At 43.3% G+C, this 26,969-nt stretch overlaps 2 protein-coding genes across 2 annotated transcripts in view; both read left to right on the top strand.

Moving 5' to 3' along the window:
• LOC118398556 (disheveled-associated activator of morphogenesis 1-like) overlaps positions 1–26,969 on the top strand; it is a 94,053-nt gene that overhangs the window by 64,205 nt on the left and 2,879 nt on the right. The window contains 16 exon segments of the mRNA XM_052470863.1: positions 110–248; positions 662–720; positions 1,387–1,574; positions 1,837–2,035; positions 2,038–2,132; positions 2,717–2,824; positions 4,076–4,105; positions 5,384–5,484; positions 14,619–14,703; positions 15,091–15,197; positions 18,121–18,209; positions 18,340–18,508; positions 18,687–18,794; positions 23,448–23,508; positions 24,178–24,309; positions 25,967–26,137. Of these exon segments, the coding sequence (XP_052326823.1) occupies positions 110–248; positions 662–720; positions 1,387–1,574; positions 1,837–2,035; positions 2,038–2,132; positions 2,717–2,824; positions 4,076–4,105; positions 5,384–5,484; positions 14,619–14,703; positions 15,091–15,197; positions 18,121–18,209; positions 18,340–18,508; positions 18,687–18,794; positions 23,448–23,508; positions 24,178–24,309; positions 25,967–26,137 (1,841 nt within the window).
• The window catches only part of LOC118397791 (snRNA-activating protein complex subunit 1-like), a 246,241-nt gene continuing 241,101 nt past the window's right edge, over positions 21,830–26,969 (top strand). The window contains exon 1 of the mRNA XM_052470866.1: positions 21,830–21,833. The gene's annotated coding sequence lies outside the window, so the exon portion shown is untranslated. The remainder of the gene's footprint in view (positions 21,834–26,969) is intronic.

Raw genomic sequence — 26,969 nt, 5'->3', positions numbered from 1 at the left:
GCCATACTATGTATAAATCAATTGTGGAAACCTCTTTCTGTCCTTAGCTAAAAATTTAAAAAAAAAACATCTCTGTAACGGCTGTATTTGATGATCTCACTGCCCCCAGATAAAAGGAGTGGGAACACGGTGCAGTATTGGCTGCTGCTGGACCGCATCGTCCAGCAGATGGTCCTGCAGAACGACAAAGGCCACGACCCCGACGTCACGCCACTTGAGAACTTCAATGTTAAGAACGTGGTGCGGATGTGAGTGCTCTCTGTGTAACCCCTTAAGATGACGAGGGAGAGAGGGAGCACGCCCTGCTCGAGCGCAACTGACTGGGACGAGCTGGGATGATATAGGCGTAGGAAAGACATGAAAATTCATAATTGAACTGTCAAATGAAATCATTTCCAAACTGACCCTCCAATCAATACTTCAATACTGTAGGGAACCTCAGTCCCTTGGAGGCTTCTTATAAAATGTATTTATAATCTGTTAGTCTGCACTGCTTCAGTATGAAAACTGTATTTTAATTCCCATAATAGCAATGAGCTCGGCTCCATTTCCACAGGGTTGATTGTTTGCATGTTGTCTTTCACATAAGTCAATGTATCAGTCATAGAATGCTCTCATTGAGGACCCTCCAGTAACTTTGTTTGTGTGTCTCTCCTTACAGGCTGGTCAATGAAAATGAGGTCAAGCAGTGGAAAGAGCAGGCGGAGAAAATGCGAAAAGGTCAGTTTCATGTTTTGAGTTGCTTCTCTGTGAAACACTGCCCTTTGGCTCTATTGCACGTTTTTAAAAAGACCACAAAGAAATCGACAGCATGTCATTTACACTTCACATGGAAGGGATTGACTACTTTCAGTATGTACAAATAATACAAATTGGCAGGGATGGTTTTTCAGAAGATGCCAATTAAATGGTACCGTTCTACACAGTTGTGAAACTCTGAATGTGTTCAAGCTTTATGCTTATCAGGTGAATTGGACTGCTGTGGATATGAATATAGCTGCTTGCTGGTCAGCCAACACAAGATTTGAACCTTTTATTGTGTATTCGTATCTCTTGTAGCTCACTATTGGATTTGTAGTCTTTGAAGAGTCCTCTACCTCACCAGTTGCACATTGATCCAGTCACTGCCTACTATTGGCCCATATGTTACCCTGCCCCTGTTAGATCTATCAGAAATAACAGCAGACAACCATCTTCTGAGCCACCCTGTGGTCCCATGGGTTGATCGCAACAAAGATTGTGACTTAACATTTCAACACGGTCAACTCAGGAAATTATTAGAAAATGATCATAGAAAGGAATTGGTGATATCCAAATGTCCTAATTGAATTGAGTTGAACCGAACCTGTTCATACTCACAACATAACCTCCAACCCCATCGGGCAGAGCACCACGAGCTCCAGCAGAAGTTTGAGAAGAAGGAGCGCGAGTGTGACGCCAAGACCCAGGAGAAGGAGGACATGATGCAGACACTCAACAAGATGAAGGAGAAGCTAGAGAAGGAGAGCACCGAGCACAAGGCAGTCAAGCAGCAAGTGGCTGACCTCTCTCTCCAGCTCCACGACCTCAGCTCTGTACGTCACCCTTCAACTCCTTCAGACTTGTACACTTAATGTAGATTCATGTAGATGTATGTTTCATCAAGATTCATTTACTGTTATTAGATTTACAGTACATTATAGAAGGCGCCTAAAGTAAATTACATGGGTCTCTGATGCAACCAATGTTACGACATCAAATTGAAAGAGAACGATAAGCTAAGGATTGAAATACGATTCATTAAGATAAGTGATGGTGCATTGTCTTTATCTATGTATTTTCCCCCAACATTTCCAGAGACCGATCGCCAGTGTCCCAGGCGGTCCCCCCTTCATCCCTGGCCCCCCTGGTGGGCCTCTCCCACCCCCCCCTCCCCCAGGAGGCATAATGCTCCCTCCCCCACCACCCCCAGGGGGTATGATGCCCCCTCCACCACCCCCACCTCCAGGTGGTCCCCCGCCTCCTTTTGGACGGCCACCCATGGGAGGGATACCTCCTCCCCTGGGGCACCCCTGGGGTCCACTCTCAAGAAGAAGAACATCCCCCAGCCGTCCAACCCACTCAAATCTTTCAACTGGGCCAAGCTGGCTGAGGTGAGAGTGCATGGGTTTGAACAGGGTCATGTTCATAAGAGATCAAACAGAAGTCGACGGACTGAAACAGGGAGAGACTACCTAGACTTGTTCAATAAGGAACACTCGTTTCTGTTCCTTTGCAAAACGTTTTAAAACCGTTTCTGTTGCGTGCCCTAAAGAACATGACCCCGGTAATTCCGTACAGAGTCAATTTGACCTCCTCTTTGTCATCATTGATAGCGACAGGGAAATGTTAGTCTGTAAAACCTGCAGACAATATTATGATCCCTGAAAGTTTCAGTTTAGTTCGGGAGAATGTTACTTTTTTTCCCAGTTATTCAAGTGCACTTAGAATGGGGAACCAGCCTTGGTGATTGAACTATGGCTGCTGGAGATTGCTTACAGAACATAATGAGGATACTGAAAGCCAGGGTTGGGGTCAATTCCATCTCAAATCAGTCATTACAGGAGGTGAACTGAAATGTTCCTCTTTGCTTGGAATTTCAGTTTATTTCGTTGAATTGAAATGGAATTGACCCCGACCCTTCTGAAAGCACCACCTCAAAAAAATGTAAATAGAATTCTCCCACTCTCCATCCCAGAATAAGTTGGAGGGCACTGTATGGACAGAAGTGGATGACGGGAAGGTTTTCAAAATCCTCGACCTGGAGGACATTGAGAAGACCTTCTCGGCCTACCAGAGGCAACAGGTACTGTACTACGGCCAAGTGTTCACGCTGGTCCTGCTGATGAAGAGAACAGTTTTATAGAGCCACCAACATGTATCCATCCTCCACCCTTTTTCTACTTATTCCCTTCTCGTTCGAGATAAATCACCAATACAAAACATGACTTCACTCATGCTGATTATTTGCCATCTCACAAATGTAGAGTAATACCATATTGTTTGGCTAGTGTGCAGTTTACTGGCATTTGGCACTACTAAATAACATAAGCCTTGCATGTATGAATAACAGAAATACAAAAGAGCACTGACTACTTAGCGTACACTGTCATAACCTTTTTATGATGCTAGAGTATCAATGTAAAATATCTTCAAGATCATCAGACACGTAAAGATTGAGTTTGGCCTTTAGTGCCTGCAGATTAGTATTACCTAATACCACAACACTCTGATGTTTGTGGGATGAACAGATCACCATATTGTCGTCAGGGGAAACATAGGGACTTTTGTGTTAACAAACATTTGCAGACATTGTCCTGACGAAATAGGACCCAGGGCTACGAAAAGCATCGGCTAGTTAGCATATAAGCCACAAACACAGGGAATAGCTCTTATCTCACTACTCAATGGCCCTCTGTATGGAATGCAAATCTGCTTGAGTTCACCTTGATCATACCAATGCAAGAGATTTAGTCACAATGTAGCCTAGGTTTTCATTCTGCGCTATTTAAATCAGGGGTGTCAAGCAATGAGGCCCAACATCTGATTTAATATGGCCTCCCCTTCGCTAGTTTTTTTTGCATGTTTGAAAATGTTTTATTTGAATGTAGTTAAAAAAAACAAATCTAATAACACCAGTGAATTCATAGTTAAGGATCTGTTGTAGATGAGGCCGCTCTCACATTTGCCTTAACATTTTGACATCCCTGGTCTAAATGAACATTATGACAAACGTATCATGATGCTCAACTGACTCCAATGTTGCCACATTTGTTTTGCCTGTGACTCACGCTAACACCCGCACCTCATGATCAGCTCACAAGCATGCACGCAAACACACGTACATTTGGCAGTTCCCCAGCCCCCATCCGACACCCATCTCTTATGGCCCATCAGCCTTTGCTTGCCTAGGCCAGTCACACTCCCACTTCACTCATCACTGATGTCCCGTATGAGCTTGTTTCTATTTGTTTGTTTGTTTTGGCCTGGATTCACCCAACTGCGCTATCATTATAACGAGTGCCCACATCTTCCTTGCTTCTTGCCTGCGTTCTAGGACTTCTTTATGGTCAATAACAGCAAACAGGTGAGTTCATTCATTTCCACACCCAAAATGGTGTGGCACTTTTTTCATCCTCCTCTTCTATCATTTAGAACATTTTGCTTTCCTTATCTTATCCTCTTGACATCTTCATCCTCTTGAAAATATATATATCTTCAGTAGACACATGAAGAAATAATTATAGCTTATGGTTTCCATAAATCAACAACATCCTTTTGTACATTGCAGTAGTTTAGGCTTAGAAACTGTTCTTTTTTTTCCTGTGAAGGAAATACCCTCTTATTTTAAAGTATGTAAAAAAAAATCCCAACCCCTCTTCATGAGAATGTCCATTCACTCTTAATGCAACTTGTCTTTTTTAAATGTAGTGTATGTCTGTTACTATGTTCGCACACGTAGGTGCCTGTGTCTGTTACTGTGTTCGCACACGTAGGTGCCTGTGTCTGTTACTGTGTTCGCACACGTAGGTGCCTGTGTCTGTTACTGTGTTCGCACACGTAGGTGCCTGTGTCTGTTACTGTGTTTGCACACGTAGGTGCCTGTGTCTGTTACTGTGTTCGCACACGTAGGTGCCTGTGTCTGTTACTGTGTTCGCACTGGTGCCTGTGTCTGTTACTGTGTTCGCACACTGTGTTCGCACACGGGTGCCTGTGTCTGTTACTGTGTTCGCACACGTAGGTGCCTGTGTCTGTTACTGTGTTCGCACACGTAGGTGCCTGTGTCTGTTACTGTGTTTGCACACGTAGGTGCCTGTGTCTGTTACTGTGCCACACGTAGGTGCCTGTGTCTGTTACTGTGTTCGCACACGTAGGTGCCTGTGTCTGTTACTGTGTTCGCACACGTAGGTGCCTGTGTCTGTTACTGTGTTTGCACACGTAGGTGCCTGTGTCTGTTACTGTGTTTGCACACGTAGGTGCCTGTGTCTGTTACTGTGTTCGCACACGTAGGTGCCTGTGTCTGTTACTGTGTTCGCACACGTAGGTGCCTGTGTCTGTTACTTTGTTCGCACACGTAGGTGTCTGTCTGTTACTGTGTTCGCATACGTAGGTGTCTGTGTCTGTTACTGTGTTCGCATACGTAGGTGCCTGTGTCTGTTACTGTGTTCGCACACGTAGGTGCCTGTGTCTGTATTCCTCCATGTATTTGCTTGTTTTTCTTGTCTGTCTTCATAAGTTTGTGTCTCGTATCTGTGCGTTTGTCTTTCTTTACTTTTTATGTATGTGTGTAATGTATTCCTCCTGTTGCTCCTAGTTAAGATACCTACCATTCTGAAATGCCTCCCCTCTGAACGACTCTCCACAGAAAGAGAGTGAGGATTCGGACTCCTTGAGCTCCAAGAAGGTCAAGGAGCTCTCGGTCATCGATGGCCGCCGAGCCCAGAACTGTAATATCCTCCTGTTGCGGTGAGTGTGTGAATACTGGCAGTCAGAAAGTGGGCCATGCTATTAAGGTAATTTCCTGTTCTGATGAGAGTAACATATTAGCACTGCAATGTCATATGCTGTTGATGGGAAATACGTTTTGTCTCATTTTGATTTGATCCTGATGTCAGTGAGTAGGCTTTCTTCTTCTTCTTCTCTTTCAATGCAGGCTCCAGTGAATCATGGGACTTTATCAAAACATTCTCTCTTTCTTTACACAAGGCTAGTCTTGAGAATCCGGAACTAAACTATTGCGTAATTGCGTCAGATGGTCGATTAGGTATGAGGGAATATGTATGAGAGAAGTTACTAATGAGACTAGCGAAGTCTCCACCCCCCCGAAACGAAAACTCTCAGCCAAAGCCCCCTTTTAATAAATGTTCACTTTACAGAGAAAGTTTCAAGTTTTACAAAAACTTTTCCTTAAAAACAGGCAGACAGACATTCAAGGTGATATGTATGTCATTGTTTTTCAAATATATTGACAGTAGACGTTACTTGGAGACAAATTCCTGGCTCTCAAAACTTGACTGAAACAACTCTCCGTTAGCAGAGCTGCTGTGATTTCTCAATAATTGAATGTGGTCTGGTATCATTAGTAAGCCACACATATTCACACAGAGGGGAACTTTTAATTTAATCAAGATCAATCGGACTCAAAACGACCACGAAACAAGCCAAAATGGAACCCACTACTTCTAATGCCTCCTTTTTGGGTGTTCAAATCTGTTTGTCCCACATCAAGGTGATTTTATTAAGAGTTTGGTGGAGGAGGACCATTCAGTTGTGATGCAAGAGTAATGGTTTAGCTCAGGGAGGAGAGATGGTTGTGTTTTTAGTTTTCCTGGTCATGAACTCCGGTCAATAATTTACTCTATGTGGGAGCTTAGACCAATTCTAACAATTTATTGAAAAGGTGTGATTTTCTAATAGAAGTAGAGTTGATCGTGGGATCACAACGTATTTTTTTCCAAACGCGAGGAGGTTGCGGTTTCTCAGTCAGAGGATGTGGTGTGATATGAATAAGTTGCTCCATAGCTAGCTTTTATTTTACAATGTGTTTATTAGGTTTCCTAAGTAAAAGCTGTGCACAAACACACACCAAATTAGCTCCCGTTACAGTCTGGCCCATCTCGCAATTCAGAATCCCAGCTAAAATCAACCGCCCCTCCTATACTAATTTAATTTAATGGTTTTTAATGGGCTTCAAAAAGCCTTTAACAGAGACCACCCATGCGGATGCACTCCAAAGGGATTGAATGGACTACTACGCTCCCTTTTAAGTGGGTGCCCTCAGAAGACGGTACACAGATTTTGAGGAGCAAACATGATCTGTGAATAAGCTGTGGTCAATGCCATTTAAAGACACCAGAGACAAAGATGCTCCCATCAATGGGCAGTCGAGTAAGCAAAAGCTTACCACGACTCCATTTTGTTGCTCCCAGCCTACGGACAGAAACTCAAACAAGAAGCTCCCGCGCTCAGGTCTGTTCAACGCTGGTCCGACCAATCTGATTCCACGCTTCAAGACTGCTTCGATCACGTGGATTGGGATATGTTCCGCATTGCGTCAGACAACAACATTGACGAATACGCTGATTCGGTGAGCGAGTTCATTGACGATGTCGTACCCATAGCAACGATTTAAAACATTCCCAAACCAGAAACCGTGGATTGATGGCAGCATTCGTGTGAAACTGAAAGCCCGAACCACTGCTTTTAATCAGGGCAAGGTGACCGGAAACAAACAGTGTTGCTATTCCCTCTGTAAGGCAATCAAACAAGCTAAGCGTCAGTATAGAGACAAAGTAGAGTCGCAATTTAACGGCTCAGACACAAGAGGTATGTGGCAGGGTCTACAGTCAATCACGGATTACAAAAAGAAAACCAGCCCCGTCGCGGACCAGGATATCTTGCTCTCAGACAGACTAAATAACTTTTTTGCCCACTTTGAGGACAATACAGTGCCACTGACACGGCCCGCTACCAAAACCTGCGAACTCTCCTTCACTGCAGCCGACGTGAGTAAAACACTTAAACGTGTTAACCCTCGCAAGGCAGCAGGCCCAGACGGCATCCCCAGCCGCGTCCTCAGACCATGCGCAGATCAGCTGGCTGGTGTGTTTCCCACATGCTTCAAGAGGGCCACCATTGTCCCTGTTCCCAAGAAAGCTAAGGTAACTGAGCTAAACGACTACCGCCCCGTAGCACTCACTTCCGTCATCATGAAGTGCTTTGAGAGACTAGTCAAGGACCATATCACCTCCACCCTACCTGACACCCTAGACCCGCTCCAATTTGCTTGCCGCCCAAGGAGGTCCACAGACGACGCAATCGCAACCACACTGCCCTAACCCATCTTTACGAGAGGAATACCTATGTGAGAATGCTGTTCATCGACTACAGCTCAGCATTTAACACCATAGTACCCTCCAAACTACCTGGGTCTCGACCCCGCCCTGTGCAACTGGGTACTGGACTTCCTGTCGGGCCACCGCCAGGTGGTGAGGGTAGGTAACAACATTTCCACAACGCTGATCCTCAACACTGGGGCCCCACAAGGGTGCATTCTGAGCCCTCTCCTGTACTCCCTGTTCATCCACGACTGCGTGGCCATGCACGCCTCCAACTCAATCATCAAGTTTGCGGACGACACTACAGTGGTAGGCTTGATTACCAACAACGACGAGACGGCCTACAGGGAGGAGGTGAGGGTCCTCGGAGTGTGGTGTCAGGAAATTAACCTCACACTCAACGTCAACAAAACAAAGAAGATGATTGTGGATTTCAGGAAACAGCAGAGGGAGCACCCCCCTATCCACATCGACGGGACAGTAGTGGAGAGGTTAGTGAAGTTCCTCGGCGTACACATCACGGACAAACTGAATTGGTCCACCCACACAGACAGCGTCGTGAAGAAGGCGCAGCAGCGCCTCTTCAACCTCAGGAGGCTGAAGAAATTCGGCTTGTCACCAAAAGCACTCACAAACTTCTACAGATGCACAATCGAAAGCATCATGTCGGGCTGTATCACCGCCTGGTACGGCAACTGCTCCGCCCACAACCGTAAGGCTCTCCAGAGGGTAGTGAGGTCTGCACAACGCATCACCGGGGGCAAACTACCTGCCCTCCAGGACACCTACACCACCCAATGTCACAGGAAGGTCATAAAGATCATCAAGGACAACAACCACCCGAGCCACTGCCTGTTCACCCCGCTATTATCCAGAAGGCGAGGTCAGTACAGGTGCATCAAAGCTGGGACCGAGAGACTGAAAAACAGCTTCTATCTCAAGGCAATCAGACTGTTAAACAGCCACCACTAACATTGAGTGGCTGCTGCCAACACACTGACTCAACTACAGCCACCTCTAATAATGGAAATTGATGTAAAAATATTTCACTAGCCACTTTAAACAATGCTACTTAATATAATGTTTACATACCCTACATTACTCATCTCATATGTATATACTGTACTCTATATCATCTACTCCATCTTGCCTATGCTGTTCTGTACCATCACTCATTCATATCTTTATGTACATTTTCTTTATCCCTTTACACTTGTGTGTATAAGGTAGTAGTTGTGGAATTGTTAGGTTGGATTACTCGTTGGTTATTACTGCATTGTCGGAACTAGAAGCACAAGCATTTCGCTACACTCGCATTAACATCTGCTAACCATGTGTATGTGTCACGAATCCCGCCGAAGATGGTGCCTCTTCCTGTTTGGGCGGCGCTCGGCGGTCGTCGTCGCCGGCCTACTAGCTGCCACCGATCCCCTTTTCTGTTTCATTTAGTGTTGTCTGATTAGTTGCACCTGTTTCTTGTTTAGGTTTTGGGCTATTTAAACCTGGTAGGCCCGCCGGCTTTTGTGCGGGCTTGTTTTCTGTTATTTGGTTTGTGATTTCTGTGGATGTTATTTTTTCCTGAACCGTTTCGTCCTGTTGTTTTGGACTGGGTCTTTTAGCGCCCGTGTGTGTGGCGTTGACCGACAATGTTGCTTTGGGAATAAACTATCCACGTATCTACTACCCTGCTCTCTGCGCTTGACTCCTCCACCCACTACTTCTTGTACTGACAGTATGTGACATACATTTGATTTGATTTAGGACAAGTAGAATTATATTTTAGAAAATACAATGTCATTTTGCTCTTAACAGATCTACATAAACAGATATTTGGAGTTTGGCATTACAGAGTCGACAAACTCAGCAAAAAAAAGAAATGTCCTCTCACTGTCAACTGCATTTATTTACAGCATACTTAACGTGTAAATATTTGAATGAACATAAGATTCAACAACTGACATAAACTGAACAAGTTCCACAGAGATGTAACTAACAGAAATGGAATATTGTGTCCCTGAACAAAGGGGATGTCAAAAGTAACAGTCAATATCTGGTGTGGCCACCAGCTGCATTAAGTACTGCAGTAGATCTCCTCCTCATGGATTGCACTAGATTTGCCAGTTCTTGCTGTGAGATGTTACCCCACTCTACCACCAAGGCACCTGCAAGTTCCCGGACATTTCTGGGGGGAATGGCCCGAGCCCTCACCTTCCGATCCAACAGGTCCCAGACCTGCTCAACGGGATTGAGATCCGGGCTCTTCGCTGGCCATGGCAGAGCACTAACATCCCTGTCTTACAGGAAATCGCGCACAAAACGAGCAGTATGGCTGGTGGCATTGTCATGCTGGAGGGTCATGTCAGGATGAGCCTGCAGGAAGGGTACCACATGAGGGAGGAGGATGTCTTCCCTGTAACGCACAGCGTTGAGATTGCCTGCAATGACAGCAAGCTCAGTCCGATGATGCTGTGACACACCGCCCCAAACCATGACGGATCCTCCACCTCCAAATCTATCCCGCTCCAGAGCACAGGCCTCGGTGTAACGCTCATTCCTTCAATTAGAATCCGACAATCACCCCTGGTTTAACAACACTGCGACTCATCAGTGAAGAGCACTTTTTGCCAGTCCTGTCTGGTCCAGCGATGGTGGGTTTATGTCCATAGGCGACGTTGTTGCCGGTGTTGTCTGGTGAGTACCTGCCTTACAACAGGCCTACAAGGCCTCTGTCCAGCCTCTCAGCCTATTGCGGACAGTCTGAGTACTGATGGAGGGATTGTGCGTTCCTAGTGTAACTCGGGCAGCTGTTGTTGCCATCCTGTACCTGTCCCGCAGGTGTGATGTTCGGATGTACCGATCATGTGCAGGTGTTGTTACACGTGGTCTGCCACTGCGAGGACGATCAGCTGTCCGTCCTGTCTCCTTGTAGCGCTGTCTTAGGCGTCTCACAGTACGGACATTGCAATTTATTGCCATGGCCACATCTGCAGTCTACATGCCTAAGGCACGTTCACACAGATGAGCAGCGACCCTGGGCATCTTTCTTTTGGTGTTTTTCAGGCCTCTTTAGTGTCCTAAGTTTTCATAACTGTGACCTTAATTGCCTACCGTCTGTAAGCTGTTAGTGTCTTAATGACCGTTCCACAGGTGCATGTTCATTAATTGTTTATGGTTCATTGAACAAATATGGGTAACAGTGTTTAAACCCTTTACAACGAAGATCTGTGAAGTTATTTGAATTTTTACAAATGATCTTTGACAGGGTCCTGAACAAGGTCTGTTTCTTTATTGAACTTGCATGTACACTCCTGTTGGAGTCCCGGGGATAAAATGGCCTGCTTAGCAACAACCATATTATAATAATAAGGGGCGGTAGGTAGCCTCGTGGTTAGAGCGTTGGAAAGGTTGCTAGATCGAATCCCCGAGCTGACATGGTAAAATTCGATCATTCTGCCCAGGAACAAGGCAGTTAACCCAGTGTTCCTAGGCCGTCATTGTAGATAACAATGTGTTCTTGCCTAGTTAAATAAAAAAAATACTTTTGTGTTTGGTCTAAAATAGCAGGGGCAGGCACGATTTCAGCAATGGAGTTTATAGAAGTGTTCTGTTCATTTAAGTTCTCAGGCGACAATGTGATGTCTGCCAAGGCAGGTTCTCTTTGACATTGAAAGTGCTCTGGTCCTGATTCCTGGACTTCCTGTTTCCCCACTCTCTGCCTTTCATCTTCTTCTGGTTATGAATATACATGATAGTATGAATATTCTTGACTCTCGACATAGAACCCGTCAGGTGATTTGGTTGAGCCTTGAGTGCGTGAAATTACACAAAGGCGCAACAGACCCGTTTGTTTAGCTGGATTTTGCCGCCAGCATGAGCAGTTGGTACCGACGAAAAGATTTGTGAAACCCAGCTTCAGTTTAATGACCAAATTTAATGGGAAATAAATAAAAGCCTGTAACTTACCAATCTATTTTTGTTTCACTGTCCGATCATTGTAAAAACAAACAAAAAAGATCACTGTTACTTTTATATTTCCACAAACTGGTATGTGTTGCATGATATGACCAAGTTAACCCACAAGTATCAAAGAATAGGTCATATTGTAACGGTATTCCTGTGGTGAAGTAGAGGCGGACCAAAACACAGCGTGGTTATATTGATTCATGTTTAATAAAAAAAGATAAACACGAACACTACAAAACAATAAGTGGAAAACCAAAAACAGCCCTATCTGGTGCAAAACACAGAGACAGGAACAATCACCCACAAACACACAGTGAAACCCAGGCTACCTAAGTATGATTCTCAATCAGAGACGACTAATGACACCTGCCTCTGATTGAACAATACTAGGCCGAAACATAGAAAAACAAAGACTGCCCACCCAACTCACGCCCTGACCATACTAAAATAAATACAAAACAAAGGAAATAAAGGTCAGAACGTGACACATATGCATTCACGATCAGTTAGTGGCCAGTAAGTTTGCTCGCTGAATAGCTATATTTCTGTAATTAGCTATGCTCTTAAATGTGGTGGTCAGTGGATGAACTAACAACGAGTTGAAGTAGCCGCTAGTTATTGCTGCCTGTGTTGAACCTGTTGGCTAATGTGTAGCCCACGAGCTCTTGAGTCGGGCAGTGATGTGCCGTTCGTAAAATCATTATTTTTGAGTGAGTTGTTCATTTTGCAGTTTGTTTAACCTGCTGGCCGAAATGACTCTTTCGGGATTAATACATGCCGTTCCGGAAACATGCCCCGAACAACAACTAAAATACATCATGCTGCAGGCAGCGAAGAAAATAAAATATTGTTCTTTGTGCTAGAATAAATGGCATTAATTGATTATTGAATGTTATGGACAGAGCTTTGTAGAACCAACACATGCACATGGTCTACTCAACAAAATGGAATTTGAGAACAAATCGTTTGAGGTGCTGCAGTTCGCGAACGATAATGTGCTTATCACCCTCACCGCAAGCAATGCATTCCGCCAATCTAGCCCGGTTGCAACCCCAACTAGACCTCGTTTCAAATGTATCAAGAAATAATCGTATTTGTTTGCCTAGCAAGCAACAAATGTACATTGTTTTAAGCACACTTTTACAAGTCTGTCTCAAATGACAGCACTAATAAACCCCTTATGGTGAACAACATTATTTCAAGTTTTCAGTTCATTGTTTGCCAGTAGGGGGATCTTGCGTGCTCTGGGCATTATTGACTCAAATGAACGAAACGAGTCGAAAGATTACTGAAATCAGCAATCAGTATAAGATTACTGAAATCAGTATATTAAAAAAATAAGAGCCGAACGTCACATTACTAGTCTAGCTAGCTATTTGGCTACTGCATATCAGTCAGCCCGCATGTTAGCTAGCTACATTTCAGTCTAGCTATCCTTCTAAATGCGGTGGTCACTGGATAAACTAGCTGTGAGTCGAAGATATTTGGATTAAATTGAATTAGAAGCTAGACTTTTTTTGTTGCCCATGGTGGAAGCCTATGTGCTCCTGAGTTTAAAAGCAGTTTAACTAACGTTAGCAAGTTTTGCAAATTAGCATTTTCCCTAATCAAACAACTTCACAACAGGCATCAGGTAGAAGTAAATTAATCAACAAATACCAATATAATTTTGACATATCTTAAATTACCAAATGTTCATGAATTTTATGATAAGCTTGAAGCCCGTTAAAAACCAGTACATTTTTAAAAAATTAAAAAAAAAAAAAACATTTTACCTTTTAAGGCAATTATTTTCAATGACGGCCTAGAACAGTGGGTTAACTGCCTGTTCAGGGGCAGAACGACAGATTTGTACCTTGTCAGCTCGGGGATTTGAACTTGCAACCTTCCGGTTACTAGTCCAACAGTCTAACCACTAGGCTACCCTGCCGCCCCCACAGGACATAAACCGGGAAGTAGTCGGGACTTTTATAGGGCTGGCTTTCAAAGTGCGGCTAGTTATTACAGTGAGCAGCCGACAGAGCCTGTCCGGCACTTGTTCCCCCACTGGATCGTTCTCGGAGTTGGCGCATAAAATCAGACTCATCATTTTTTACTTTCAACAGGACAATTCCACGAGGGAGAGGCCGTTAAGATCGTCTGTTTCTTTTTCGGCAAATCTCTCTCCAGACAGACATACAGTTCCTCCCTATGATATTGTATATAAATACATTGCACATTTGGCTAATTCGTAATAAGCCTTGGCTTTAGAATACTTTTGAAAGACATGTTTGAAACACAAACCGGTTAAGAAGTGGCAGGAACTGGAAACTGGCAATAAGGCAAATAAGTTATGTTGGCAGTGTTTCTCATTGTGGTCTGAGGAAATGATTTACCCACAGTTTACTTTACTTTTCCTGTGGTTTGAAGTTCAGTGTTGCAGGCCAAATTTGAATTATACATTTAGTATTATCTATTTGTTTAGGTTGAGGCTTCGTGGCACTTCTTGTTGAAGTGCTCTTGACATCAAATTAGAAAGCTGAGGCATATTCCAGTTGAATCTTAGAAATGCCTAAAACGAATTATGTCAGTGATATATAAAGTCTATCAACATCAGCATGTTAAATGAACACATATATTTAGGTCAAGAATGAGCGGAAAATAACTTTCACAATGGCAGAGTTATTTGAATTCACAAATCACATGACGCCTCAAAAACAGTTAAAGTAATAATGGTGGTTCTAGTGTTGAGTTCCTGTAGTTGATTTGAGTTTTCCTGTGGGTTGAAAGTGTCTGACATCTCCTGTGATTGTCATCTAGGCTGAAGCTGTCCAATGAGGAGATGAAGAGGGCTATCTTGACCATGGACGAACAGGAGGACCTCCCCAAGGACATGCTGGAGCAGGTGAGTCTACGGCAAAATCACATAGGCTTGAAACAGTAAACTTGCACACCTAAATGTGCTTCCAGGTGCATGGAGCAAAGCGTATACTTGTTAAAAAGAAAAACTCCAGCACACCAGAAATCGGTATGATCCAGTGTCACATGGGCTGACATTTTCTGTTTCTCAGTGAGCAAAATCAAATAGATGAGATTTCAAATAGACAGGATGCATCTTTGGATTACATCCACATAAATGATCACCTCCATTTCATAAACATCATCAAAAAGAGAGGTTTAAGATTACATTGCAATATTGTAAGTGATATGGTAGATTTATGTCAGTGCAATGTTTAGCTATGCTACATATGTTGCTAGTGAATGGCCAGTCATTTTCATGGCTCCTCCTCAGATGCTGAAGTTTATTCCAGAGAAGAGTGATGTGGACCTCCTGGAGGAGCACAAGCATGAGCTGGACCGCATGGCCAAGGCTGATCGCTTCCTTTATGAGATGAGCAGGTAGGATGATCTGAGAGAGAGAAGTAGACCAAGGGCCTGATTCGATCAAATGTGTTTTTTGTTGTTGTTTATTTTTTCACAATTCTTCCAACTTGCATCGGTGATGCAAGCTCAGTTGGTAGAGCATGGCGCTTGTAACGCCAGGGTAGTGGGTTCGATCCCCGGGACCACCCATACGTAGAATGTATGCACACATGACTGTAAGTCGCTTTGGATAAAAGCGTCTGCGAAATGGCATATATTATTATTATATATTGATGAACCTGAACCCACTGTGCTACAAGTCCATGTTAAGTAAGACTCAACATTATCTTGGTGAGCTCACAAGTCTACAGGTCATAGGCAAGCTAACTTACTCATTACGAGAGCTTGGTTCCCATGTTCTCACATTCCCACAGAAATGGATGATTCCCACCATTACTTAATAACAAAACAAGTCCCATGTTGAGAAGGGGGGTGTTTTATTCTCACCATCTCAGAGTGGAGCCAACGACACCATAGTATTTCGACCTGTTCCTGCCAGTGTATCTCGCTGTTTAGTCTATGCACTGTAAGTCACTGTTGACCAAAGACTCTGCTAAATGAATTTAGACACAGGGAACATCCCTGCTTAGACCACCCACCCTAAAGCCTGACTTGAGTTCGCTGCCTGGCTGTCGTTCTTAAGAATATTTGGCAATTACTGCAACAGTGACGGAGCAGTAGTAGAGCCCTGTTAGCTTGAGATGTGGGGGTTGATACAGTTACATATCCCAATATTATTTTGGATGATATTAGGACCATATTTGACTCCAAGTATCAATATATTTTTGCTACTGTAGGTAGCGTTAGCAAGCGCTAGTCGGTTGTATCGTACCTGAGCCAAAACTCCAGTATTTTTCATCCTATTGCTTGTTCTCCCTCTTATTTTTAAAGTGAGCCAACATGCTTTCAGGACTATTACACTACATAACCAAAAGTATGTGGACACCTGCTCGTTGAACATCTCATTCCAAAATCATGGACATTAACATGGAGTTGGTCCCCCCTTTGCTGCTATGAGCTTCCAGTCTTTTGGGTCGGGCACTGATGTTGGGCGATTTAGGCCTGGCTCTCAGTTGGCGTTCTAATTCATTAAGGTTGAGGTCATTGCTCTGTGCAGGCCACACCGATCTCGACAAACCATTTCTGTATGTACCGCGCTTTGTGCATGTGGGCATTGTCATGCTGAAAAAGAGGAAAGGGCCTGCCACAAGCTGTTGCCACAAAGTTAGAAGCACAGAATCGTCTAGTATGTCATTGTATGCTGTAGCATTAATATTTCCCTTCACTGGAACTAAGGGTCCTTGAAACCATGAAAAACAGCCCCAGACCATTAAGCGTGATTCTTCATTCCAGAGAAGGCGTTTCCACTGCTCCAGAGTCCAATGGCAGTGAGCTTTACACCACACCAGCTGATGCTTGGCATTGCACATGGTGATCTTAGCCTTGTGTACAGCTGCTAGGCCATGGAAACCCATTTCATGAAGCTCCAGATTTAACCGTTCTTGTGCTGAACATATTCTTATTTTCAATGACGGCCTGGGAACAGTGGGTTAACTGCCTGTTCAGGGGCAGAACGACAGATTTGTACCTTGTCAGCTCGGGGGTTTGAACTCGCAACCTTCCGGTTACTAGTCCAACGCTCTAACCACTAGGCTATGCTGCCGCCCCCGCATTCTGTCATCCTGTTCTGTGAGCTTGTGTGGCCTACCAATTTGTGGCTGAGTCGTTGTTGTTCCTAGATGTTTCCACTTCACAATAACAGCAGTTACAGTTGACCGGGGCAGGTCTAGCAGGGCAGGAATTTGACAAACGACTTGTTGGAAAGGTGGCATCCTATGACGGTGCCACGTTGAAAGTCACTGAGCTCTTCAGTAAGGCCATTCTATTGTCAATGTTTGTCTATGGAGATTGTATGGCTGTGTGCTCGATTTTATACACCATCAGCAATGGGTGTGGCTGAAATAGCCGAATCCACTCATTTGAAGGGGTGTCCATATACTTTTGTATATACTGTATAGTGTATTTCCCAGACTGTTCAAAACTTTTTTTCTCATGCTCTCTTCTCTCTCTCTGCAGCATACATATAGTGAGCAATATGTTTGGAACATTAAATCGCAATTAAACCACAGTATTTAATTGAAATACAAAGAGAATTGTTAGAATCTTAATCGCAATACATATCGTATCGGCACCATAGTATCGTGATAATATTGTGAAGTCCCTGGCAATTCCCAGGCTTACTGTTAAATGTGTTGGATATAACCACAAGAACGACACTCTTTCTTCATCAATATGTTTTCAACCCAAACAGGAAACTTGTCATAGATGCACAACAGCCTCATGTCTCAGTCGGGGGAATCATAAAACAAACAAGGAGCACATGCCTATGGAAACAATACTCCCTCTTTATTGGACACCATAAAGATGAATTGTGTAATAGCGTTTTTCCCCATCCATGTGGTTGGAGATGTGGGGTGCTTCTTTCCAGGAACTGGCTTTGTCCTTCAAACAGAGTACAACTAATGTTTTGGTTTCTGAGAGCCCTGTAGCCAAGGCGACCCCCCCCACCCCCGGCATTGAAGTGTGGATAGCGACGCCCTAGTGATGAGTTCAGCCAAATGGGTCGCTCCATGTTTGCTCTGCCTTCCTTCAACAATCCATCTTATTGTCTCACGTCTAGCCAGCCAACGCCGAGATGGTTGTCCGACCATATCAATAGGGATAAGGGCTCCTTCATTTTTTTTCTGACTTAGCTAACAAGATCTTCTCATGTTTCCAATGTGACCTGGGCAATTTTGTATCCTATAAATTATTTTTTCCCAACCTCCTTTCAGGACACTTTTTTTTATTTTGTTTTGCACTTTTTAACAATCCATCGCTCTTTCTCTTTTGCTCAAAGGATAAACCACTACCAACAGAAGCTACAGTCGCTGTACTTCAAAAAGAAGTTTGCAGAGACAATTGCAGGGATCAAACCCAAAGTAGAAGGTGCGTGGGGCTTCTTGGCAAACCCTTGCATAATAAAACTCAACTCAAAAACTCCCAATCAGGTCCACTGTATACACACATGTGAAGTACCCTACAGTTCAGGTGTCTTTTTTGTTTCTTCGCTCCTCAGCTCTGATCAAGGCCTCCAAAGAGGTGCTGCACAGCCGCAATCTGAAGCAGCTGCTGGAGGTGGTGCTGGCCTTTGGGAACTACATGAACAAAGGCCAGAGGGGCAATGCCTATGGCTTCAAAGTGTCCTCGCTCAACAAGATCGCAGACACAAAGTCGAGCATAGACAAGTAAGAGGAAGAACTGTAATTAAAATTACGAGTGTGATGAGTTCGCTGTAGTGATACGCTCTATGAAGCAACCTGTTTGCATGTGTTGTATGGAGTGGTGTCATTATATGGGTGTGTGCATATGTGCCCCATGCTGTGGTACTAGTGCTGCAAGTATCTATTGTCTATGCGCATGCAGGAACATCACCCTCCTCCACTACCTGATCACCATCCTGGAGAAGAAGTACCCCAAAGTCCTAATGTTCCAGGAGGACCTGCAGAGTGTGCCAGAAGCCGCTAAAGTCAAGTAGGTCGAGTCACAAAGACACCCTCCACATGTACAGCTCTCCAGTGTTTAGATCTATAGGCCCTTGTTGTATACTCTCATTAAATGTCTTCAGGAAATGGTTTTCAGTGGTCGATCAGTCCCATTGAGTTAACATTCACCCTGTAGGTCATACAAGGCATTGTAGACACTGCTACAGCACAAACTTCTCAATGCTGCCAACTGGGATTTGGGGGAACAGTTGTTCAGAATGTTTACTTAGCATTTTCCTTAAAGGTGGAGATGATTAGTGAAGATAAGCTAATATAATACTGTATATACACTGAGTGTACAAAGCATTATGAACATCTGCTCTTTCCATGACATAGACTGACCAGGTGAATCCAGGTGAAAGCTAGGATCCCATATTGACGTCCCTTGTTAATTCCACAATCAGTGTAGATGAAGAGGAGGAGACAGGTTAGAGGGATTTTTAAGCCTTGAGACATGGATTGTGTATGTGTGTCATTCAGAGGGTGAATGGGCAAGACAAAATATTTAAGTGCCTATGGTAGTAGGTGCCAGGCACACCGGTTTGAGTGTGTCAAGAACTGCAATGCTGCTGGGAAATTTACGCTCAAAAATTTCTTGTGTGTATCAAGAATAGCCCACCACCCAAAGGGCATCCAGCCAACTTGACACCACTGTGGGAAGCATTGGAGTCAACATGGGCCAGCATTCCTGTGGAACGATTTCGACACCTTGTGGAGTCCATGCGTCGATGAATTGAGGCTGTTCTGAGGGCAAAAGGGAGGGTTGCAACTCAATATTAGGAAGGTTTTATTAATGTTTTGTACTCTGTGTAAAGACCGTTTAGCAGAAGCTTTAATCCAAAACGACTTAGTCATGCCTGCATACATTTTATGTATGGGTGGTCCTGGGAATCGAACCCACCACCCTGGCATTACCAGCGCTATTGTTCTGAGCTACAAAGCTACTCTGACCATAAAAATTGTGTGGTGAACTTCCAGTGTCTTTGTGTCTGCATAAGTAGCATCAGATCCATTAATTTATTTCTAAATACATGGCTCTGAGTAGCATCACTCAAGTGGGTGCTACAAAGTGTTAGTGGAAAGAAGTGGCTAGCCAGCTAACCATCTACAAAGGCAGAGCCAGGAGGACGTGGGGGGACGGTGAGGTGCATTGCACCGGCTGCCGACCTGACTGTCTCTGACTGACTGACCGGCAACCTCAGACATCACCGCTTCCTCCGCTCTCAATACCAACTGAGCTGCTTCAACTCCCATTACCATCCTTCAGCTCCTGTCCTGACTGACTTACTGACTTTAAAATTGTTTTTGTCTAAGTTACTTGTTTGTTTTGTGTACTGTAATTCAGCTTTTAGCTGTCAAGTACGGCCTAATAAACTACTATTAATAACAAGGTTAGCGAATGACAACAATACCAACATGTACGTCAACACTAATATTAATGACAACAAAACATTAACACCAATGACAGCAAACAGAAACACAGTTTGACTTGCTTGCAAAGGCCTGCCATAGCATGTGTACTAATGCTAAGGCAGACTCTGTGCTATAATGGCCACCATCTCCAAAACGCCTCACCACAGTTCGATTTGATCATGTACAGTGCCTTCAGAAAGTATTCACACCCCTTGACATTTTCCACATGTTGTTGTGCTACAGCCTGAATTTAAAATGACCTACACACTATACCCCATAATGTCAGTGGAATTTTTGTGGATGTTTTTTTATTTTTTTAAAGATTTTTGTACAAATAAATGAAAAGCTGAAATATATTCAACCCCTTTGTTATGGCTAGACTAAATAAGTCTATGAGTAAAAATGTGCATAACAATTCACTTAATAACTTCGATGGACTCCCTCTGTGTGCAATTATAGTGTTTAACACAAAAAAATGACTACCTCATCTCTGTACCCCACATATACAATTATCTGTAAGGTCCCTCAGTCAAGCAGTGAATTTCAAATACAGATTCAACCACAAAGACCAGGGAGGTTTTCCAATGCTTCACAAAGAAGGGCACCTATTGGTAGATTTTTTTTTTTTTAAAGAAGAAAATAAGCAGACATTTAATATCCCTTTGATCATGGTGAAGTTAGTGGTTACACATTGGATGGTGTATCAATACACCCAATCATTACAAAGATACAGGCGTCCTTGCTAACTCAGTTGCCGGAGAGGAAGGAAACCGCTAAGGGATTTCACCATGAGGCCAATAGAGACTTTAAAACAGTTAGAGTTTAATGGAAAAAAAATGAGGATGGATCAACAACAAATATTTCAAAACATGCATCCTGTTTGCAATAAGTAAAACTTTAAATGTGGCAAAGAAATTAACTTTGCGTCCTGAATAGAAAGAGTTTTGTTTGGGGCAAATCCAACACATCACTGAGTACCACTCTTCATATTTTCAAGCATAGTGGTGCATCATGTTATGGGTATGCTTATCATTTGCAAGGACTAGATCTGTTTTTTGTTGTTGTTGATAAACATAAACGGAATAGAGCTAAGCACAGGCAAAATCCTAGAGGAGAACCTGGTTCAGTCTGCTTTCCAACAGACATTGGGAGACAAATTAACCTTTCAGCAGGACAATAACCTTAAACACAAGGCCAAATATACACTGGAGTTGCTTACCAATGTGACATTCCTGAGTGGCCTAGTTAGATTTTCAAGCCAATTTAAGTAAAAAGTATCTAAAAATGATTGTCTAGCAATGATCAACAACCAACTTGACAGAGCTTGAAGGATAAAATAAATAATAATATGCAAATATTGTACAATTAAGGTGTGCAAAGCACTTAGACGCTTACCCAGAAAGATTCTAACATATTGACTCAGGGTGTTGAATATATTAGTGTTTTTTATTTTTCATATATATATATATATATATATATATATATATAAATTCCAACATTTGTGAAAAATATTTTTTTTTCTACTTTGACATTAGAGTATTTTGTGTAAAAAAAGAAAGAAAAATGTAATCAATTTTAATCCCACCTTGTAACACAACAAGATGATGAAAAGGTCAAGGGGTTAGAATACTTTCTGAAGGCAATGTAGCTGTTGTGTGTGTGTGTGTGTGTGTGTATAAGCTTTACCTCCAGCACAGCTTTCATTGTAGTAAGTTAATGAGGCGAGGGGCAATTGTAGTGGATAAGTTTGAATGTATCATCAGCGTGTGTCAGTGAATGGGCTTTTTTTTTACTACTGGGCCTATGAGTCAGCCTTGCGTCATCTAAGCATGTGCTACGTCTTTTAGCCCAGAGGAACGGATGTGTGTGTGTTTGTGTGATTGGATCAGTTGCACTCCACAATGCTTCAATTGTAGATATCTGAATTAATGGCTCTTTTGAACAAACACACACACACTCACTGATGTCATTCCACATGACTGTGTGTAGTAGAAACATACAAAAAGTGTTTTTTTTCCCTCATTCACTCATAGAACTCGTGAGCAGTGATCTGCAAGACCACACCACACACAATTCGTCCAGGTCCCGAGGCAGCAAAGTATTCCCAAACCATCCCACTACCACCACTATGCTTGACCATTGGTATGAGGTTCTTACTGTGGAATGCAGTGTTTGGTTTTTTTCCAGGCATAATGGGACCCATGTCGTCCAAAAAGTTACACTTTTCAATCATCTGGCCATAGAACTTGAGTCTTGATGATCATCCAGGTGCTTTTTGGCAAAATTGAGTCAACGTTTTGGACAGGATGGGTCCTCTTATGTCTGGCCAAAACCAAACGTTGCATTCCACAGTAAGAACCTCATACCAATGGTCAAGCATGGCAGTGGTAGTGTGATGGTTTGAGAATGATTTGCCGCCACAGAACCTGGATGACTTGCCTTAATAGAAGGAACCATGAATTCTGCTCTGAATCAGAGAATTCTACAGGAGAATGTCAGGCCATCTGTCTGTGAGCTGAAGCTGGAGTGCAGCAAGACAAATGATCCAAAACACACCATCAAGACTACATTAAAATGGCTAAAAAGCAACACATTTGAAGTTTTCGAATGGCCAAGTCAAAGTCCAGACGTGATCCCAATTGAGATGTCGTGGCAGGATTTGAAACGAGCATTTCCTGTTTGAAACCCTGCAAATGTCACTGAGTTAAAGCAGTTCTACATGCAAGAGTGGACCAAAGATTCCTCCACTGTGATGTGAGAGACTGATCAACTGCAACCAAACGCCTCCTGTAGTAGTCATAGCAGCTAAAGGTGGCAGCACAACCAGTTATTGAGTGTAAGGGGGCAATTACTTTTTCCACACGGGAATTGGGTGTTGCGTAACTTTGTTAATTAAATAAATAATGCATACATTTTTGTTATTTGTAAACTCCGGTGCCCTTTATCTAATTGTAGGTTTTGGTGGAAGATCTGATCAAATTAAGTTGAATAAATATGACTAAATAGAGAATTAGAAAGGGGTCAAATGCTTTTTCACTACACTGAAGTTCTAACTAGGCTAACACCATGGATGTGAGAAACGCTGAGTTGGTAGTGTGATTTTGTGAGATCAACTTTGAAAGTTAAGAAATGGAACTTTGCAATTGAAGAGCTCTCTTGAGGATTTAACCTCTCTCTCTCTCTCTCTCTCTCTCTCTCTCTCTGTGTCTCTCTGTCTGTGTCTGTGTAGCATGACTGAGCTGGAAAAGGAAATCAATAATTTGCGCAGTGGCTTGAAAAACGTTGAGAGTGTGAGTACAGTAATTGGCCTGGTCTTCATCCTAATTCCCTCGCTGTCATCACTTTTTCTACCAATCCACACATTTTCCTCATTCATGACCCTTTTTCCTTTTTTCTCTTATTTTCTTTCTCTTGTCCTCTTTCTCTTGGTCTCTATGATTGTTTTCTCAATTCATAGTACGTCACTCCCAATGGTATGTGGATCAGGTTGGGGTCAATTCTATTTCCATTCCAGTCAATTCAGAAAGTACACCAAATTCCAATTCCACATTTTCATCAGTGAAAACCATTGATGAGAATTAATTGGAATTTCAGTGTACTTTCTGAATTGGCTGGAATTGAAATTGAAGTAATAATAGCTGTAGTCAGTAGCAACCCTGATGTGGATTATCCTGCCACCAAGGGAACCAGTGAATATTCTCCCAGGTATCATAGTCCACATCATTGTCAGACCTAAAGCAAAAGAGATTGTTTTGCTTGAGAGCAAATTGAACAGAGCAATTGGGAAAGTAGACTGGAATTCTAGGGATATCACTTCTAATTATTAACAGGTAAAAAAGCAAACAAAGGGTGACCAAGTTAGCTGCAAATTTCCTCCCCTCTGCTCTGTCACTCACTTTTTCCTCTCTCTGTCTCTCTCTGTCTCTCTCTCTCTCTGTCCTTTTCTTTCGCTCTGTCAGGAGTTGGAGTTCCAGAAGAAGCGGCCACAGGGGGTGGGCGATAAGTTTGTGTCAGTGGTGAGCCAGTTCATCACTGTGGCCAGCTTCAGCTTCTCGGATGTGGAGGATTCTCTCACTGAGGCCAAAGAGCTGGTGAGTGTGTGTTTGTGTTTTTATAGGGCCATGTGGGAGTCTAAAAAGCTGTGCTTCCATGTCCATGCCTACCTGAGTATCTGACTGTGACAGTCTTAGTCTCTGATTGTGTTAGGGGAGTTTGTATGCGTGCCGTGTGTGCAGCAGATTAGGGCCGCCTCAGTTTCCTCACAAGGTACAGTAGCTGTTGAAACAGGCTTCCGTGACCCCCTGGCCACCCCCTGCGAGGTGTGAGAGTAACATCAGCACACAGCATGCTGGGAGCTTCCTGTGCTGCTGCCCCTGGCTTCATTATTGGTCCTTAGGGGGCCTCAGGAGACTGGGAGAGGAAACACGCCTGGAAATGCTGGCTCTGGCTCCAATTAAACTGTTGCATTTTTATATAACATGCAGAATTGTGCACTTTTTGCTATAGAGCGTTAATGTTTGCTCTCAGATGTTAAATATGTTTAGGTGGCGCTGTGAAGATCCTCAGGCCACAGAATATCTATAGTTGTAGTGAGCCATATACACTGGACCCAAACAGACACACAATTCCCCTCTCCCCCAACCCTGTCACATCACCACCTGTGGCGTTGCATGCCTCATATGGCAGTGATGAACTCGCATCAAAGGCATAGTAGGAAGAGCAAAGTTAACGGTGCCCCCCACTTAACCCCATACACTACGACAAACACACACGCACCCAGTTCTCATTTCTGCCCTAGGCCCAGGTTCACCAGCTGTAATCAGTAGCACATGAAATGTACGTTAATGAGGGCTTCAAAGCCTTGCTGCTGCTGCTCCGCTACCAAGGGAGCAGGACATCCCTGTTTTACAGCAGAACAGGACCCTAACCGCCACTGTCGTTGTTGTGTTTGTTGTTTTCAACCCCTATAGCATTAGAAGGCTTCCTTCCTTCTTTTAATGACGTGTTAATAATATGACACCAAAACCATAGAATCAAGGGTAGTGGGCCAAAGTAAAGGAGCTGACATTACTACAGACTAATTTACTGTCTATACGTCTGGAGAATCTGCAATGTCCTCCATTTTTTAACCCACAAAAATTAACTCACGGTTACATGGTTAGGACTTGTTTTGTCCTTTTGGTTTTTGCAAGCTATCCTCAATGCAGTTGTTTGGGATGGGTGGTGGTTCTGTGTGGCTACAGTTGTTGTTGTTCTGAATAAATGACATGTCTGTCTAGTAGTTGTTGTTCTGTGTGCTTCTGTGCTTGTGTTGGTTGGCTGTAAAGCCTTAGCACTGGCCTGTATTTTGGCCCTGCTGCTGCACCATAAAGCTGATAAACGGTTTGCCGTAATGGCACTGTTGATGATTCTGGAGTAACATCCTCTGATAACGCAGGTCACACTATGATTTAAACACGTCTTGGGAAATGCTCTGATATAGATACAGTATATACTACTATGGTCAATATACTCACCTTTCTTCTACAATGCTCTCAGTGGTAATGCAAACCAATGTTTGGCCAAGAACAAATGCCTGTGTGGATCAGAACTATTGACACACTACCAGAAATAGCAGTACTTAAAAATCACAACATATAGCCAGAAATTGATGTATGCACACATTTTTCTCAGGTCAGAGGTGGTTGCAGTAAAAAAACTGTTCTAGGGTCAGTGAATGTTTTAGTTAATCTCTTCTCAATCCCAAAGTTCCTGAGGGCGGTGAAGCATTTTGGTGAAGATGCTGGGAAGATGCAGCCGGATGAGTTCTTTGGCATCTTCGACCAGTTTCTGGGGTCGTTTGCCGAGGCGCGTCAGGAAAATGAGAATATGCGCCGGCGCAAGGATGAGGAGGAGCGCAGGGCAAAAATGGAAACTCAGGTGTGTACATACCTGCTAATCACGAATTTCATTAAGATTTCCCCTGACAATTCTCCCTTATTTCAATATCTGTGTGCTGTTTTGATATCACATTTAGTGCTGAAGATCGCAACCTCATTTCATTATGGATTTAAGTTACAGCTGTAAGGGTGAACATCACATTATTACAACCAATAATTACATTTTTATTACACCAGATATGTCACCAGGGCAATTTTCAGATTTTACATTTTCGTACCTTAAAAGAGGTCTTGAGTCGAACCAATTTCATATTCCATGCCTTTTGCTGATTAGATTGCATAACATGCATTAGGAGAGATCTGTAGGGATACATTTCAGATTAATGGGACAGATTGGTCCAATCCAAAATCAGCTTTCCTTCTGAGTCCTTTAACCTGTTCATCTGGCAAAAATCCTGATGTCCTTTCATTCAAATAAATCAGATAAAATGCTCAATTAGATTAAGAAATGTGCGTCATGCACAGAATACTTGGACATCAGTCTTTTTCATCAGGATATTGGGCTAGATATGGTGCCACTGCTGGTACAAGCCTTGCTCTTGGCTGGTACAAGCCTGGCACACAAGCCCATTTGCTTGTGAACACACTCAAAAATGGCTAAACCAGCTACAATCTAACACTTCCCATGGCTCGACATCGTATTGGAATGTTTAATGCCAGTTTGACTGAGATGTGGAACGTAGTCAATATGCAGAACACAGGGTTGACAGGAGGAAATTGGGTGCTTTTTGAAAAATATCACATCAGCTGTTGTCGTTACACCTTTATAGCAATAGCCCTTTTTCTTCCCCCACGTCTTTCCTGTCATGATC

Source organism: Oncorhynchus keta, chromosome 19 (genome assembly GCF_023373465.1).
Source record: "Oncorhynchus keta strain PuntledgeMale-10-30-2019 chromosome 19, Oket_V2, whole genome shotgun sequence".
Taxonomy (NCBI): Eukaryota; Metazoa; Chordata; class Actinopteri; order Salmoniformes; family Salmonidae; genus Oncorhynchus; species Oncorhynchus keta.
Note: the sequence above shows the minus strand (reverse complement) of the source record. Positions and strands in the feature narration are given on the sequence as shown.